Source organism: Lissotriton vulgaris, chromosome 6, assembly GCF_964263255.1.
Source record: "Lissotriton vulgaris chromosome 6, aLisVul1.2, whole genome shotgun sequence".
NCBI classification, from domain to species: Eukaryota; Metazoa; Chordata; class Amphibia; order Caudata; family Salamandridae; genus Lissotriton; species Lissotriton vulgaris.
In genome coordinates this window covers 1,064,159,082-1,064,176,216 of record NC_141694.1, presented here as the reverse complement: position 1 = coordinate 1,064,176,216, position 17,135 = coordinate 1,064,159,082, and the positions used below count along the sequence as shown (strand labels likewise).

At 48.1% G+C, this 17,135-nt stretch overlaps 1 protein-coding gene across 2 annotated transcripts in view; it reads left to right on the top strand.

The window, feature by feature from the left end:
- FAM120B (family with sequence similarity 120 member B) overlaps positions 1–17,135 on the top strand; it is a 1,223,188-nt gene that overhangs the window by 1,083,412 nt on the left and 122,641 nt on the right. For both annotated transcript variants that reach the window (XM_086927133.1, XM_086927134.1), the window contains one exon: positions 990–1,145. In XM_086927133.1, coding sequence (XP_086783259.1) covers positions 990–1,145 — 156 coding nt within the window. The remainder of the gene's footprint in view (positions 1–989; positions 1,146–17,135) is intronic.

Genomic DNA, 17,135 nt, shown 5'->3' with positions numbered 1-17,135 from the left:
CAAAAAAAAGATTTCATAATAGGAGGGCACTTTGTATTAACAGATTGACCACATATAAATGAAAAGCAATGACATATGCTCCGTACAGGGCAAATGTTTTGGTATTTGCCAGAACTATTAAGGTCATGTAGCCAAATATAAAGTGTTCAAGCTTAGGCAGAAGTACCTCCCTTATCTCCCTTGCTAGTTAAATTTGTTATCTAATCCATTTAATAGCCAGTGTTTCTAAAATAGTGTTTATTATAGCACCGCTAACGGTCAAAAGTAGATGCTAGTGTCCTTGTGGTGTAGATAAAGTAATAGAAGGCAGTGACTGGAGCCTGGAGGACCCAAATCCTTCAATAAGGTGTCCAACTTCAAAGCCAAGCACCTGGAAGTGCCCTACTGAAAGATTAGTTTGGTGATGGCAAGGTGGATATTGTGGCTTAATGTACTGTCTCTGCTTTTAAACTGATGATATAAACCATTGTAAGACTTGTTGAAGTTTCTCTAAATACTTGCAGTATTAGAAGCCTAAGATCTGCCTGTTCTCTACTTTTTCAAGGAGTGTACTTTGGTGCAATGTACTATTGGTCATTATCTGTAGATGGACGGGGAACAAGAGTTCAAAATAAGAGTCAAGATTAGAACTGGCTTTTTGTTCAAATATGTCATGGAAGAAATGTTAATCCTATACTTGATAGTAGGTGATTAATGCCATTGCACAGATCCATAAATATGCTAAGAGACCGCTAGTCTGTAAATTAAAATAAACTAAATATCTCTGAAGTGTTTAGTAAAAACCTAAAAAGGTTACTGCTTATAACTTTAAATAATCATGTTCCTGGCGCTCTGAAATAGTTGTCCTTTAAGAGTCTTTCTAGATCTCTAAATTACGAAAGCGCACGATAGGCGCTTTTTTTTACAGTACTTCACTTAGTGCTAAGCTACCGCCTCATCTTGTAAAATCAGTGCTGAACCTAACCTGCAACTCTTTATTATGATTTCAGTGAGGCACGCAGGAGGAGCCGATCACCGTTTCACAGACGGCCAGCAAATGCACTCTGCCCCTCGTGATCACAACCATCCCTATCACTACCAAAACCGGGGCCATCAGTGGCGAGGTCCCCACCCAGGGCAGTCCGGGTCACAACTGGGTAATTCAGGTAAAAAAATATAAAAACATTGTGTTGTTGCTAAATAGTCTATTAATTAGTTGACATACTTGAATACTGTTAAATATCATGAGTAGAACTCTACGAAATTTCGGGCCGTCTCAAACGTTCCATTGACATCCCTCCTTCATATGATTGGCAATTCTTTGCATGGGCCCTACTAGCAGACTAGACTGCATGACTGCCTTACTGTGGGCTGGAGCAGTGAGTGTAGTATAGTGTGTGCAAGCAAATTGGGTCTATGGTGAACCCATATCTGCCTTTGTGGGCAAAGGCTTCGCTACATAATCCTCACAGCCACAGATGGATGGTTGCACCGCTGATCTGAAAGATACACGTTAGTATTAGATTCCTTACCTTAGAATAACCCCCAGGCATCAGACTGGATCTGGAAAGCTTTCGTCATCAGTACCCCTGCGCATTGGTAGGCGTCGTCGTACGGCTCCGCGTATGTCGTTGGCGTTGTAGTCGCCAAGATGGCGTCGCTGGAGCTACATAGACGTGCCCATGCGAGCTGACGTCAGTTCTTCCTTTTTCCGCACCAGCAAGCGCAGATCCGGAGAGAGAGGTACCCCCAGTCAATTTTTGACTGACTTTTTGGGGACTTTTGTCTCTGGTTCGTTTTGACTCCTGGTGTGTAGGGATGCCCGGTTTTAAGTCCTGCGTGGCTTGTCCCCGCACGATATCGGTGACGGATCCGCATCGTGAGTGTCTCTACTGTCTGGAGCACGGCCACGACTCAAAGTTGTGCCCCAAATGCCGGGCCCTGGCTCAGAACACTTTGCGGGAGCGGTCCCGAAAGTTGATGTAGACCCGGGAGTTGGCTCCGCGCCGTTCAAGGTTCCGGTCCCGTGGAAGGTCAAGGGACCGGTCGTGGAGCCGCCATCACCATCGTTTGATAAAGTCTTCACACTCGGAGTCAGGTAAGGCGAAGCACAAGAAGTCGAAGAAGTGATGTCGCTCTTCTCCTTCCCCTAGCCTGTCGCACAACACAGCTGAGGGGTGCGGGTGGCTCCATCCCTGCAGCTCCGGCGGAGCCTACGCAGTTGCCGATGGCCTACCCGCCTTTTCCAGATCCATCGGCGAATCCGGCCGAGCTGTAGGAGTTCCTGTCAGCCATGGCACACGTCTTTAGCCCGTCGGACCCCTTCAGCATGCCTTCCGGCCCCGCGGATCCGACTGGGGGTCCTCGCTCTTTGACGTTGTCGGCTCCGGCCCAACGTCGACGCCGGTCTTGACACCGAGAGACCCCATGGATCCATGCTTGAATCCCAGCCGATGTCGGTTTGCCTAGTATGACTTCCACCGGCATAGACGGCAACGCCGCTGGCATCGGCCAGCTTCCGACCGATGCCATCCCCGGCTTCCACCCAGACGTGGGGACGGTGCTGGACCGGTGTCGATCGACGCAGATTCCAACGCCGATGGGGGATTTCTATCCCTTTCTCCATCCACCTCCTTGTTTTCCGCCTGCCCGGCAGGCCTGCAGAGGATCGGGAGGACTGGGAGGGGTCTGAGGACCCTCTCGCAGCCCAGTGCTAGTTAGACCCGGACTGGGAAGAGGAAATGGAGAATGCAGGTGACCTTTAATTCACTCCAGAACCTGGCACACTATCTCCTCCTACCGTGGCTAAGGAGGAGGGTGGTACATATTCTGTGGTGTTGCGTAGGGTGGCCGAGGCTCTACACCTCGAGCTCCCTACGGTGGCTGTCAGGACTAACCTCCTGACAGAAGTGCTTCGGCCGGCATCTTCCTCTGCGGAGCCGCTGTTGCCCTTTAATGACGCACTTTCGGATTTCTTTTGGGCACCTGGTCCAGGCCCAACACAGGGGCTCCTGTGGATAAGAACGTGGCCCAACGCCATCGCCCGGCCCTTGGCGAACCCATTTTCCTCTCCCAACACCCTACCCCTGAGAGCTTGGTTGTTCGAGCCTCTGAGTCCCCTAGCGCATTCCCTTCCACACTTTCGGACAGGGAATCCAAGAAACTGGAACAATTTGGGAAGAAATATTTTACTTCCGCCAGTTCAGGCCTGCGGTCTGTGAACACCGCATGCTTCTTGGGCTGTTATTCCCATTCTGTGTGGGACACAGTTGCGTAGGTGGTTCCTCAGTGCCAGGAGGAGGCCGGGGTGGTGCTCTCCCAAGCTATTCCTGAGTGGAGCGATGCAGCCAAGTTCACGATTCGTTGTGGCCTTGACACCTCCGACTTGCTGTACAGAGCGATTTCCTCGACAGTGGCGCTATGCCACCACGCCTGGATGAGGATGACTGGCTTTTCCGGGGATGTCCAGAACACTCTGATGGACAAGCTCTTTGATGGCACTCGCCTTTTTGGCGACAAGGCAGACCGCAATTCAACTCGATTGCACTCTACAGTTCCACTCCACAACACACAATTCCACACCACCCAATTACACTCCACAGTTCCACTCCATGCCACACAATGCCTCTCCCCTCACTCTGCACCTCGCAATTCCATCCCACTCAAGTCAATTCCACACCACGCAGTTCCACTCCACAGAATCCCTCTTCATTCTACACAATTCCATGTCACTCCCCGCCACACAATTCCACTCCTCTCATCCCACTTATCCCACATAATTCCACTTCACGCCACACAATTCCACTCCAGGCACTTCTTCTCCATTCCACTCCCCACAATTCCACTTCACTCCATGCCACACAGTTCCACTCAACTACATGCTGCATAATTCCACTACACGCAATTGCACTCCATGCCTCAGAATTTCACACTACACAATTTCCCTCCTAACAGTCCCATTTCACTCCACGCAATTTCACACCATATAATTCCATGTCAGAATTCCGCTCCATGCCACGCAATTCCATTCCACTCCACGGCACACAATTCCATTCCACTCTACATAGTTCCGTGCCAATCCATGCCACACTGTTCCACTCCATGCACTCCACTAAAATCCACTCCATGGACACAGTTTCACGCAAGTCAATTTTACTACACCACATGCCACACAATTCCGTATTTCAGTTCTTTATTGAGTTTCTTCAAGACTGTAATAAGTAGAACACCGAAAATACGTAGTCAGGTCACCATGCAAGGTGAGAAAGTGACAAAGATGGAATGCAAACCCATAATCAATCTGGATACCAAGCCTCCCTTGAAAGGCCCACAAAAATGAAAATGAAAAAAATGTACCACGAACAGCAAATTATGAATCTCAGAAGAGAGGAGGGTAATTTCCCTCCGCAAACCCGTCTAGGTTCAGCTCGCCAATGGGAGAAAATAGGATGGCCGGTGGGCCCTAGCACCAACGAAGTCAAGTCACAGGGACCAAACACAGCAGGGAAGAAGGCAAATAACCCCATCTTACGAAGGTAAAAAACAGTGTGAGCCGAAGACTGGAGAACCTCCAGAGAAAGAGGGGGAGCTGGAGGTAATGCATAAGGGGCCTGTATGGAACAGGAAGTAATACAATGTACACAACAGGGCACCCTGGGTATGTAAGTGTGTATGTCTCCTCAGTCCTTGAGAATAGAGCCCCAAAACCCTTTGAGTATTTGCAATTTATCATTGAGCTTATCAATAAGGTGTTCAAAGCACACCATGTTGTACATGTTATCCAACCAGGTCAGTAAGGTGGGGAGTTGGTGGCGATTTCCAGTGCAGCAGGATCGCCAGTTTGGCAGTCTCTTCGGCGGCAGAGAGCCACATATTAATTAATTTATTTATTTTTATTTGAATATTTTGGGGCTTCACACAGGTTCACTCACGCTACACAATGCAAGTCCACGCTACACAGTTCCACTCCACACAATTCCATGACACACTGTTCCACTCCACGCCACATAGTTCCACTTCACATAGCATAATTTCATGCAACATAATTCAAATCCAGCCCATGCCATACAGATCCACACCCACTTAGCTGCAAGAGTAAGAAACTATCTCATTAGTACCCAGCTTTTCACCAGTCATCTCCTATTCAAATGAAACTCTCCTCCCTATTTCTGACCCTCCATTTATCATTACATATATTGGCATATGTACCATACACTAACTGCCAATTCACAAAGGTAAAGTTAGACCAAAAGTCTAAAGGCCTGATTTTGATCCCAGCAGACAGGTTACTCCGTCACAACAGTAATTAATATCCTGTCCTCCAGAATTTAAATTCCATTATATCCAATGGGATTTATATTTCAGTTACCGTTGTGACGGAGTAACTCTTCCGTCAGGATCTAAATTACGCTCTAGGTTTAGACCAAAAGTTTAACTTTACTACTTTTCGGGATTCACAAAGGGAATTACGAGTAGTTTCTTTACGTAGGCTGAGGTTCTGTACTTGGGGTAGAGTTTTCGCCTTTGAGGTGGAATCTCAACACTTGGGGCGGAATCTCTGCATTCGGGATAGAAACTCCGTATTTGGGGCAGAGTACGTGTAATTTCACACACCTGCAGACAATTAATGCCACCTGCACTACAAACCACATAAAAGCAGCACACATCCAAGACTCTGGTTTTTTCATACCCACACTTCACCTGCCTGCTTTGCATCATGCCTTGTTTGTAAAGACGAGAGGTACCCCCGACTAATGTTCCTAAACCGGGGCAAGTAAGTCAAATGTGAAATAAATACATTTAGGAAGAGAAAATAAATACTTATGGACCTAAACAATCAGCACGATCGTACATAATCAATGACAGTGTAAATGTAACATATTTAATGCACAATAGGCAACAACTAATTCTTTTCCGTTTTGTAAATTTATTTAATTTTTCTTTTTATTATAAAGATTATCTGATAATTATAGTTGTCCAGTACACGTTCTATTGCTGTGTTTACATTTTGTTCCTAGTTTTCACAGTTTTTTAAAAATATTAATAGATTAAAAAATAACCTTCTAAATTCATTGAGTTAGAAAACACATTTACAATCTAAAAAAACAACAACCAATGATAACATGGCTATAAGTTCTGGTAGATCCTACGCGTGTTTCGGCTATCAGCCTTCATCAGGAAGCCATGATTACTGTTCAGGAAGAACCTAAACAGGGTACATATAACCAAAGTTCCATATCAGTGCTATGTCACGGTCCTATATACATATAGTTGCCTCTTTTACAGCACAAGATCAATATCAATCATTACAATCAATCTACCTTTAAAAACTACTAGTCACAACGTACTCAATATAAACAACCTAACCAAGAGAACCCCAAATGGGTATGTGCCAATTAATCACTGGCACCCACAATCCGTCACCAAGTGAATTCACTATGTACAACATCTAAAGCATATATCTAACTTCTAAATGAAGTAGAATCCTTAAAAGAAATTGAAAAGAAAACAGGATAGATAGAAGTAAAGGGAGAAAAGACAAAAAAGGGCAAATGGTATCTCCACATTTATGATGAGAAACAAATGACCAGAAGAAAATCGCCAACTGGCCAATCAACAATACCTTATAACAATTGTAGAGCGCTCTAACTGCGTGTTAAAATGAGAAGAGGAGCGGGCAGACTATTGTTGTACTGCCACTGTATAGATGCCAAACACTATACAAAAAGGAACCAAAATTCATTCTATCCTAATGCATTCACTCGATGTTTTAAAGCAAACATATTACCGGGATGTATTTACCTCAGTAATCTACTAAGAACTGTAGAGATGATCTTAGGAAAATCAATATCCAGCAATTTTCAATATATGAGGCTTAAAAAAAGGGCGTGTTAGAACTCTGAAACAAAAAAGAACAGAACTTGATAAGAAAAGGGCGCCCTATGCGTGATGGAGACTCAAATCTTGGTTAACACCTACTATTAATGTAGTGATGTCACTACTGAGGCAATGTTTACATAGGATGCTATTTAGAAACCTCATGCTCGATTCCTGATATTTACTATCTGTAAGGAGTCAAATTAAAATAATACTAATGTCTAAGGTAAGAATTACATCCATGGAAGCAATATACGTATCCGTGAAAATATTTCTAAGGAGAAAGAAGACCAACTTGTGAGACCAGTACCTGATATTGTCAGGATTCATGTGGCTCTTCGGAATCCGGGTGATGCTCATAAGGGTCCACCTCCAGACCTCCCCAAGCTTTGGTTCCAATATACCCAAAAGCTTAGAGGCGATCAGGTGAGGGAAAAAAGAGGGAAGCCGGGACAGGTGCTGCAGGGAAACGAGGTAACCTGAAAAGACAAATGACAGCCCGTTACTTGTAAGTCTATGCCACCTCTCTACTTTCGATAGTTTCACTGATGTTAAATCACGTACCTTACTGAAGATACGGCGGAGAGCTGAAGGGAAATGCCACCAGAGGACCTCTCCTAACCGGGAGCAACCTGGGGTATGGCCTACAAAACACAAGCACAAGTTATATACCCCTTCCTTGCTCAACATGCTCCCTTTCACCATACCACTATCACTCATACATACCCAGGGTACCCCTCTCAGCGATAATGTGACCGGACAGAACAAACTCTCAGTAAACTGTAACCTCTGCCGGTGGAAAGGAAGTATTCGCAGTATGTTCTCCTTCTGTTCCTTCACAGAAGTCAAATGCTTTCCTCCATATCGCAGCACCAGAGTATCAATATAATAACAGGCTTCTTAAGGAACAAATGAATACTAGGTTCAAAACGAGGTGATCCCAAATGCCCTACCACTCCTCACAACATGCACATCACCGGAGTCTACAGTACCTCTGGGCTCCTGTGCCTCGGGCAGGTTCAGGTACTTCTTTGGGACTGCCTTCCACCAGAAAACGGCAGACAAATGATACTGGTCCAAGACCGAAGAATCTCCAATCCAAAACCGAAGTCTGTATTCCAAAAAGGCTTTCAGCTCTCTGTCCCCAAACACAAGAAAGAATGCACGCTTCCGTCAGCGAGCAAACAAAAAGGTTCCCCCTTTTTAGGTCGAGCAGACCTACCCTCAATGCGTGAGCATTGAAGATGTCTGCTTCAGACCTATAGTGGCCCGTATTTAGGAATGTGAACAGCTATCAGACGCGCGCTTTGACAATGTCAGATTTCACCTCGGGAGCGCGCGTCTGAGCTGCGCTTGCGCGGAGCAAAGCCCTTGCTCACACACAGACACAGGCAGCCCCCACCCCTCTGCATGCATGCACGCACACACACACACAGGCGCGCGCATGCACACGCAGGCACACGGCACACATACAGGCATTCTCTCTCAATCACACACAGTCACGCATGCACACACACATTCCCTCGCGCACACACGCGCGCACACACTCCCCCCCTCCCCTCCTCCCCTCCCCTCCCCTCCCCCACAGGCATACACACAGGCACGCACGGACTTCACATCAGCCCTGGGCCCCACTCACCTACTGCGCTCTTCCGGCGGGGCTCCTCTCGCGCTCCGCTCCTCACGGCGCGGCGCGTCTCCTCTTCTGAATCGGGGCTCCCTCAGGTCAGAGGAGCCCCGCAACAGGCGCCACACTCCTCCTTCTCCCCGGCCCCCTCCTGGGGACCCGGGCTACCCCGGACCGGCAGGGCGCTCCATGCGCCGGCATGCCTTCTCACGGACCTCGGGAGGCGGGACTTCCGGTCGGCCGTGAGCGGATTGGCCGGCCGGCCAAGAGCTTCCGGGTCGCCGCGGACTTGTTTTGTATATAGTGGTATTGTAAAGCACTTTAGGCTGCATGTCTGCAATTCCTAAGTGCTATGAATAACGTATTATTATTACCGAGTATAATAACATTTCATTTACACGCATGAAAGAAAAGTGTTTTCTACCAGAAGTTGCACTCCTGACCTAAAGATCGTAGCATATACTGGTTGTTTAGTATGAAAGGAGTGGCCCTCATCTGCAAGTAATTATTTTGTCGTGCCATATTCCAAATAGAATTTGATAATTGCTTGAGTTCTCCAAAGTAAAATATAAGTCGCAGGTCATGTGCTAAGCGCTGGTGCATGAGTAAAGTTAGACAGGGGCTAACAAGTAAATAATATCTGGTTTCAGTCTCAGCCTTTATTTTGTAACCTGCTGCTCACTGTTCTAAGGGCGCAGGCCAGGCTGAGTCGGCTTGCTCTGGGCTTCTCTCTCAAAGACTTCCCCTCCCACACACAAACTCGACTGAGAGGTGTTTCTTAGCTCCAAGCTGCTTTTCTCACATCTCACTCACCCTGACTAAAGCAGAACAAGCATTTGTAATGCAATAGGTCTCGTTGTGCCTTTCTGCCCTCTGCACCACCACATTATCACTCAGCACCACCACAGCACCACTCAGCGCAGCCACCACAGCACCACTCAGCGCAGCCACCACAGTACCACTCAGCGCAGGCACCACAGCACCACTCAGCGCAGCCACCACAGCACCACTCAGCGCAGCCACCACAGCACCACTCAGCGCAGCCACCACAGCACCACTCAGCGCAGCCACCACAGCACCACTCAGCGCAGCCACATCATCACTCAGCGCAGCCACCACAGCATCACTCAGCGCAGCCACCACAGCACCACTCAGCGCAGCCACCACAGCATCACTCAGCGCAGCCACCACAGCATCACTGATTCGAATATGTTCTCTCAATGTTTCAAGCTTTATTACAAATGTCACAAAAAGATGTTAATATTTCACTTCTGTTCTTGGATTTTCGTCACAATAAAATACTCTGAACATAATCTTAAAAGTTATTTACAAATGTTTAAGCTATTGCCATTATAAATTACAATCACTTTTATTTAAGTATTAATTATTTTTAAAAAATCAAAGCCATTTTTATTTGTAATATCAATACATCCAAGTCACGTAAATACAAATAATGTTGCATACAAATGCTATAGGTGTCACATTTGCGAATGTTATAACTATTGGCATTGTAAATGACAAAGCTATTAATTTAGCTATTTTCAAAAACACATAAATTAAAAAAAATGTCATTTACAAGACCAATAGCTCAAACTTTCCTAATGCGAGACCTATTGCATTGCAAATGCTTGTTATTCAAGGAAAATAAAAACAGAACCGGTGTCCGTGTCTTCAGCAGAAGGTCAGCGAAGCACCACAGAGCACCGAAGGTGTATCCGCCGACACACCCCTTCAAACACGCTGCACAGATACGTAACCGCACAGTACTGCTCCGGAAATAACTCTAAAGGTCTGGGGATCGTGTTTTCAGCAGAAACGTCTGCGAAGCACCACAACACTCCAGCAAGATAGCGAAGCAGCCGCTCCACCAGATACCGGCAACAGAATACAATACAACCCGACTTCCGGGTTGTGTAATGATTTATAGATCCCGCCTCCGACCAAACGGGAGTTCTGGGACTCGTAGTCCTTGCATGTTAGGTAGGCGCTTACTGCCTCAGACCCTGACCGATATATGTCACAAATCTCCTAAAAAGTGAATAGCTTCAGGCACAGATCCAGCAGTACAGGTAATATGTTGATAAATGACCCTGTAAATCCAAATGCGGCCCTTATCAGTTTGTTAAATCAATGGCTCAGAGTGTACTTAAGTGAAGATAACAATGGTAGGTGACTACTTACCAATACAGTAGTTCTTAAATGTCTCTAGGGAAGATTTGAAAAGACTGATTAGAAGCGTTCACACCGGTAATAAACCCAGGTGATTATCATAACAGGGATCCTGCAAAGTGAATCGCAAAGTAATTTAGATATACAATATTGTAGTCAAAAGCGATAGAAAGCTAGCGAAGACAACAAAAGGAGGAGCCGCTGACATTCGGCACGATTAGTTAATATTGGTGGTGAAGCAGCTTACTGTGTAGCGCCAAACAGCATGCGCTTCCATTCTGGGGTCTATAGCTTAAAAGTCAGCTCAGCATGAGAGACATGGAAACGTCCTGGCCTCATTCTGTATGTGCAAAAACAACAATTGATGGACAGAATGCAGAACAATGTCATACATTCACCCCAGTACAGAGATCTGGGCCTAAATCAATCGTTTTTTTGCACTCCACACCACCCCAGTTCAGACATGGCCATATGCAAATCAGCCTTGACCCTGTGCCTCATGGGAACAGTCCAGCCTGAACTGCCAAACCATGTCTTCCCTGGGCTGGAATCAAGCATCCTAAGACCGGTTTCTGGCTATCAGCCATCATCAGAGTGGATAGCTTGACTCCAGTGGTGTAGAGAGCACGGGACTCACGTCTGAGCATACCCGTCCCACTCAGGGTAACAAGTGCAAAAACAACAATTGATGGACAGAATGCAGAATATTGTCATACATTCACCCCAGTACAGAGATCTGGGCCTAAATCCATCGTTTATTTGCACTCCACACCACCCCAGTTCAGACATGGCCATACGCAACTCAGCCTTGACCCTGTGCCTCATGGAAACAGTCCAGCCCGAACTGCCAAGCCATGTCTTCCCTAAACCGGAATCAAGCATCCTAGGACCGGTTTCTGGCTATCAGCCGTCATCAGCCCAGATAGCTTGACTCCAGTGATGTAGAGAGCACAGGACTCACGTCTGAGCATACACGTCCCACTCAGGGTGACAAATGCAAAAACAACAATTGATGGACAGAATGCAGAACAATGTCATACATTCACCCCAGTACAGAGATCTTGGCCTAAATTTATCGTTTTTTTCACTTTACACCACCCCAGTTCAGACATGGCCATATGCAAATCAGGCTTGACCCTGTGCCTCATGGGACCAGTCCAGCCCGAACTGCCAAGCCATGTCTTCCCTGGACCGGAATCAAGCATCCTTTCTGGCTATCAGCCGTCATCATCAAGCGATCCAGGCTTATGAGAGCTGAAAGCCCGAAACCGGTCCTTGGATGCTTGTTTCCAGTCCATGGAGGACCTGGCTTGGCAGTTCGGGCTGGACTGTTCCCATGGGGCACAGGGTCAAGACTGATTTGCATACGGCTGGGTTCAAACTGGAATGGCATGGTGAGCAAAAAAACGAAGGATTTAGGCCCAAATCTCTGTACTGGGGTGAATGTATGACATTGTTCTGCATTCTGTCCATCACCTGTTGTTTTTGTTTGTCACCCTGAGTGGGATGGGTATGCCAGACATGAGTCCCGTGCTCTCCATGCCACTGGAATCAAGCTATCCAGGCTGAGTAGGGCTGAAAGCCCGAAACCGGTCCTTGGATGCTTGTTTCCAGTCCAGGGAGGACCTGGCTTGGCAGTTCGGGCTGGACTGTTCCCATGGGGCACAGGGTCAAGACTGCTTTGCAAATGGCTGGGTTGAAACTGGAATGGCATAGTGAGCAAAAAAACGATGGATTTAGGCCCAGATCTCTGTACTGGGGTGAATGTATGACATTGTTCTGCATTCTGTCTATCACCTGTTGTTTTTGCATTTGTCACCCCGAGTGGGACGGGTATGCCAGACGTGAGTCCCGTGCTCTCCATGCCACTGGAATCAAGCTATCCAGGCTGATCAGGGCTGAAAGCCCGAAACCGGTCCTTGGATGCTTGTTTCCAGTCCAGGGAGGTCCTGGCTTGGCAGTTCGGGCTGGACTGTTCCCATGGGGCACAGGGTCAAGACTGATTTGCATATGGCTGGGTTCAAACTGGAATGGCACGGTTAGCAAAAAAACGATGGATTTAGGCACAGATCTCTGTCCTGGGGTGAATGTATGACATTGTTCTGCATTCTGTCCATCACCTGTTGTTTTTGCATTTGTCACCCCGAGTGGTACGGATATGCTCAGACGTGAGTCCCGTGCTCTCCATGCCACTGTAATCAAGCTATCCAGGCTGATGAGGGCTGAAAGCCCGAAACCGGTCCTTGGATGCTTGTTTCCAGTCCAGGGAGGACCTGGCTTGGCAGTTCGGGCTGGACTGTTCCCATGGGGCACAGGGTCAAGACTGATTTGCATATGGCTGGGTTCAAACTGGAATGGCATGGTGAGCAAAAAAACGATGGATTTAGGCCCAGATCTCTGTACTGGGGTGAATGTATGATATTGTTCTGCATTCTGTCCATCACCTATTGTTTTTGTGTTTGTCACCCCGAGTGGGACGGGTATGCTCAGACATGAGTCCCGTGTTCTCCATGCCACTGGAATCAAGCTATCCAGGCTGATGAGGGCTAAAAGCCCGAAACCGGTCCTTGGATGCTTGTTTCCAGGCCAGGGAGGACCTGGCTTGTCAGTTCGGGCTGGACTGTTGCCATGGGGCACAGGGTCAAGACTGCTTTGCATATGGCTGGGTTCAAACTGGAATGGCATGGTGAGCAAAAAAACGATGGATTTAGGCCCAGATCTCTGTACTGGGGTGAATGTATGACATTGTTCTGCATTCTGTCCATCACCTGTTGTTTTTGCATTTGTCACCCCTAGTGGGACGGGTATGCCAGACGTGAGTCCTGTGCTCTCCATGCCACTGTAATCAAGCTATCCAGGCTGATGAGGGCTGGAAGCCCGAAACCGGTCCTTGGATGCTTGTTTCCAGTCCAGGGAGGTCCTGGCTTGGCAGTTCGGGCTGGACTGTTCCCATGGGGCACAGGGTCAAGACGGATTTGCATATGGCTGGGTTCAAACTGGAATGGCACGGTTAGCAAAAAAACGATGGATTTAGGCTCAGATCTCTGTCCTGGGGTGAATGTATGACATTTTTCTGCATTCGGTCCATCACCTGTTGTTTTTGCATTTGTCACCCCGAGTGGGACGGGTATGCTCAGACGTGAGTCCTGTGCTCTCCATGCCACTGGAATCAAGCTATCCAGGCTGATGAGGGCTGAAAGCCCGAAACCGGTCCTTGGATGCTTGTTTCCAGTCCAGGGAGGACCTGGCTTGGCAGTTCGTGCTGGACTGTTCCCATGGAGCACAGGGTCAAGACTGATTTGCATATGGCTGGGTTCAAACTGGAATTGCATGGTGAGCAAAAAAACGATGGATTTAGGCCCAGATCTCTGTCCTGGGGTGAATGTATGACATTGTTCTGCATTCTGTCCATCACCTGTTGTTTTTGCATTTGTTACCCCGAGTGGGACGGGTATGCTCAGACGTGAGTCCTGTGCTCTCCATGCCACTGGAATCAAGCTATCCAGGCTGATGAGGGCTGAAAGCCCGAAACCGGTCCTTGGATGCTTGTTTCCAGTCCAGGGAGGACCTGGCTTGGCAGTTCGTGCTGGACTGTTCCCATGGGGCCAGGGTCAAGACTGATTTGCATATGGCTGGGTTCAAAGTGGAATTGCATGGTGAGCAAAAAAACGATGGATTTAGGCCCAGATCTCTGTACTGGGGTGAATGTATGACATTGTTCTGCATTCTGTCCATCACCTGTTGTTTTTGCATTTGTCACCCTGAGTGGGTCGGGTATGCTCAGACGTGAGTCCCGTGCTCTCCATGCCACTGTAATCAAGCTATCCAGGCTGATGAGGGCTGAAAGCCCGAAACCGGTCCTTGGATGCTTGTTTCCAGTCCAGGGAGGACCTGGCTTGGCAGTCGGGCTGGACTGTTCCCATGGGGCACAGGGTCAAGACTGATTTGCATATGGCTGGGTTGAAACTGGAATGGCATAGTGAGCAAAAAAACGATGGATTTAGGCCCAGATCTCTGTCCTGGGGTGAATGTATGACATTGTTCTGCATTCTGTCCATCACCTATTGTTTTTGTGTTTGTCACCCCGAGTGGGACGGGTATGCTCAGACATGAGTCCCGTGTTCTCCATGCCACTGGAATCAAGCTATCCAGGCTGATGAGGGCTAAAAGCCCGAAACCGGTCCTTGGATGCTTGTTTCCAGTCCAGGGAGGACCTGGCTTGTCAGTTCGGGCTGGACTGTTCCCATGGGGCACAGGGTCAAGACTGATTTGCATATGGCTGGGTTCAAACTGGAATGGCATGGTGAGCAAATAAACGATGGATTTAGGCCCAGATCTCTGTCCTGGGGTGAATGTATGACATTGTTCTGCATTCTGTCCATCACCTGTTGTTTTTGCATTTGTCACCCTGAGTGGGTCGGGTATGCTCAGACGTGAGTCCTGTGCTCTCCATGCCACTGTAATCAAGCTATCCAGGCTGATGAGGGCTGAAAGCCCGAAACCGGTCCTTGGATGCTTTTTTCCAGTCCAGGGAGGCCCTGGCTTGACAGTTCGTGCTGGACTGTTCCCATGGGGCCAGGGTCAAGACTGATTTGCATATGGCTGGGTTCAAACTGGAATTGCATGTTGAGCAAAAAAACGATGGATTTAGGCCCAGATCTCTGTACTGGGGTGAATGTATGACATTGTTCTGCATTTTGTCCATCACCTGTTGTTTTTGCATTTGTCACCCTGAGTGGGTCGGGTATGCTCAGACGTGAGTCCCGTGCTCTCCATGCCACTGTAATCAAGCTATCCAGGCTGATGAGGGCTGGAAGCCCGAAACCGGTCCTTGGATGCTTGTTTCCAGTCCAGGGAGGACCTGGCTTGGCAGTTCGGGCTGGACTGTTCCCAGGAGGCGCAGGGTCAAGACTGATTTGTATATGGGTGGGTTCAAACTGGAATGGCATGGTGAGCAAAAAAACGATGGATTTAGTCCCAGATCTCTGTACTGGGGTGAATGTATGGCATTGTTCTGCATTCTGTCTATCACCTGTTGTTTTTGCATTTGTCACCCCGAGTGGGACGGGTATGCCAGTTGTGAGTCCCGTGCTCTCCATGCCACTGGAATTAAGCTATCCAGGCTGATTAGGCCTGAAAGCCCGAAACCGGTCCTTGGATGCTTGTTTCCAATCCAGGGAGGTCCTGGCTTGGCAGTTCGGGCTGGACTGTTCCCATGGGGCACAGGGTCAAGACTGATTTGCATATGGCTGGGTTCAAACTGGAATGGCACGGTTAGCAAAAAAACGATGGATTTAGGCCCAGATCTCTGTCCTGGGGTGAATGTATGACATTGTTCTGCATTCTGTCCATCATCTGTTGTTTTTGCATTTGTCACCCCGAGTGGGACGGGTATGCTCAGACGTGAGTCCTGTGCTCTCCATGCCACTGTAATCAAGCTATCCAGGCTGATGAGGGCTGAAAGCCCGAAACCGGTCCTTGGATGCTTTTTTCCAGTCCAGGGAGGACCTGGCTTGGCAGTTCGTGCTGGACTGTTCCCATGGGGCCAGGGTCAAGACTGATTTGCATATGGCTGGGTTCAAACTGGAATTGCATGGTGAGCAAAAAAACGATGGATTTAGGCCCAGATCTCTGTACTGGGGTGAATGTATGACATTGTTCTGCATTTTGTTCATCCATCACCTGTTGTTTTTGCATTTGTCACCCTGAGTGGGTCGGGTATGCTCAGACGTGAGTCCCGTGCTCTCCATGCCACTGTAATCAAGCTATCCAGGCTGATGAGGGCTGGAAGCCCGAAACCGGTCCTTGGATGCTTGTTTCCAGTCCAGGGAGGACCTGGCTTGTCAGTTCGGGCTAGACTGTTCCCATGGGGCACAGGGTCAAGACTGATTTGCATATGGCTGGGTTCAAACTGGAATGGCATGGTGAGCAAAAAAACGATGGATTTAGGCCCAGATCTCTGTCCTGGGGTGAATGTATGACATTGTTCTGCATTCTGTCCATCACCTGTTGTTTTTGCATTTGTCACCCTGAGTGGGTCGGGTATGCTCAGACGTGAGTTCTGTGCTCTCCATGCCACTGTAATCAAGCTATCCAGGCTGATGAGGGCTGAAAGCCCGAAACCGGTCCTTGGATGCTTTTTTCCAGTCCAGGGAGGACCTGGCTTGGCAGTTCGTGCTGGACTGTTCCCATGGGGCCAGGGTCAATACTGATTTGCATATGGCTGGGTTCAAACTGGAATTGCATGGTGAGCAAAAAAACGATGGATTTAGGCCCAGATCTCTGTACTGGGGTGAATGTATGACATTGTTCTGCATTTTGTCCATCACCTGTTGTTTTTGCATTTGTCACCCTGAGTGGGTCGGGTATGCTCAGACGTGAGTCCCGTGCTCTCCATGCCACTGTAATCAAGCTATCCAGGCTGATGAGGGCTGGAAGCCCGAAACCGGTCCTTGGATGCTTGTTTCCAGTCCAGGGAGGACCT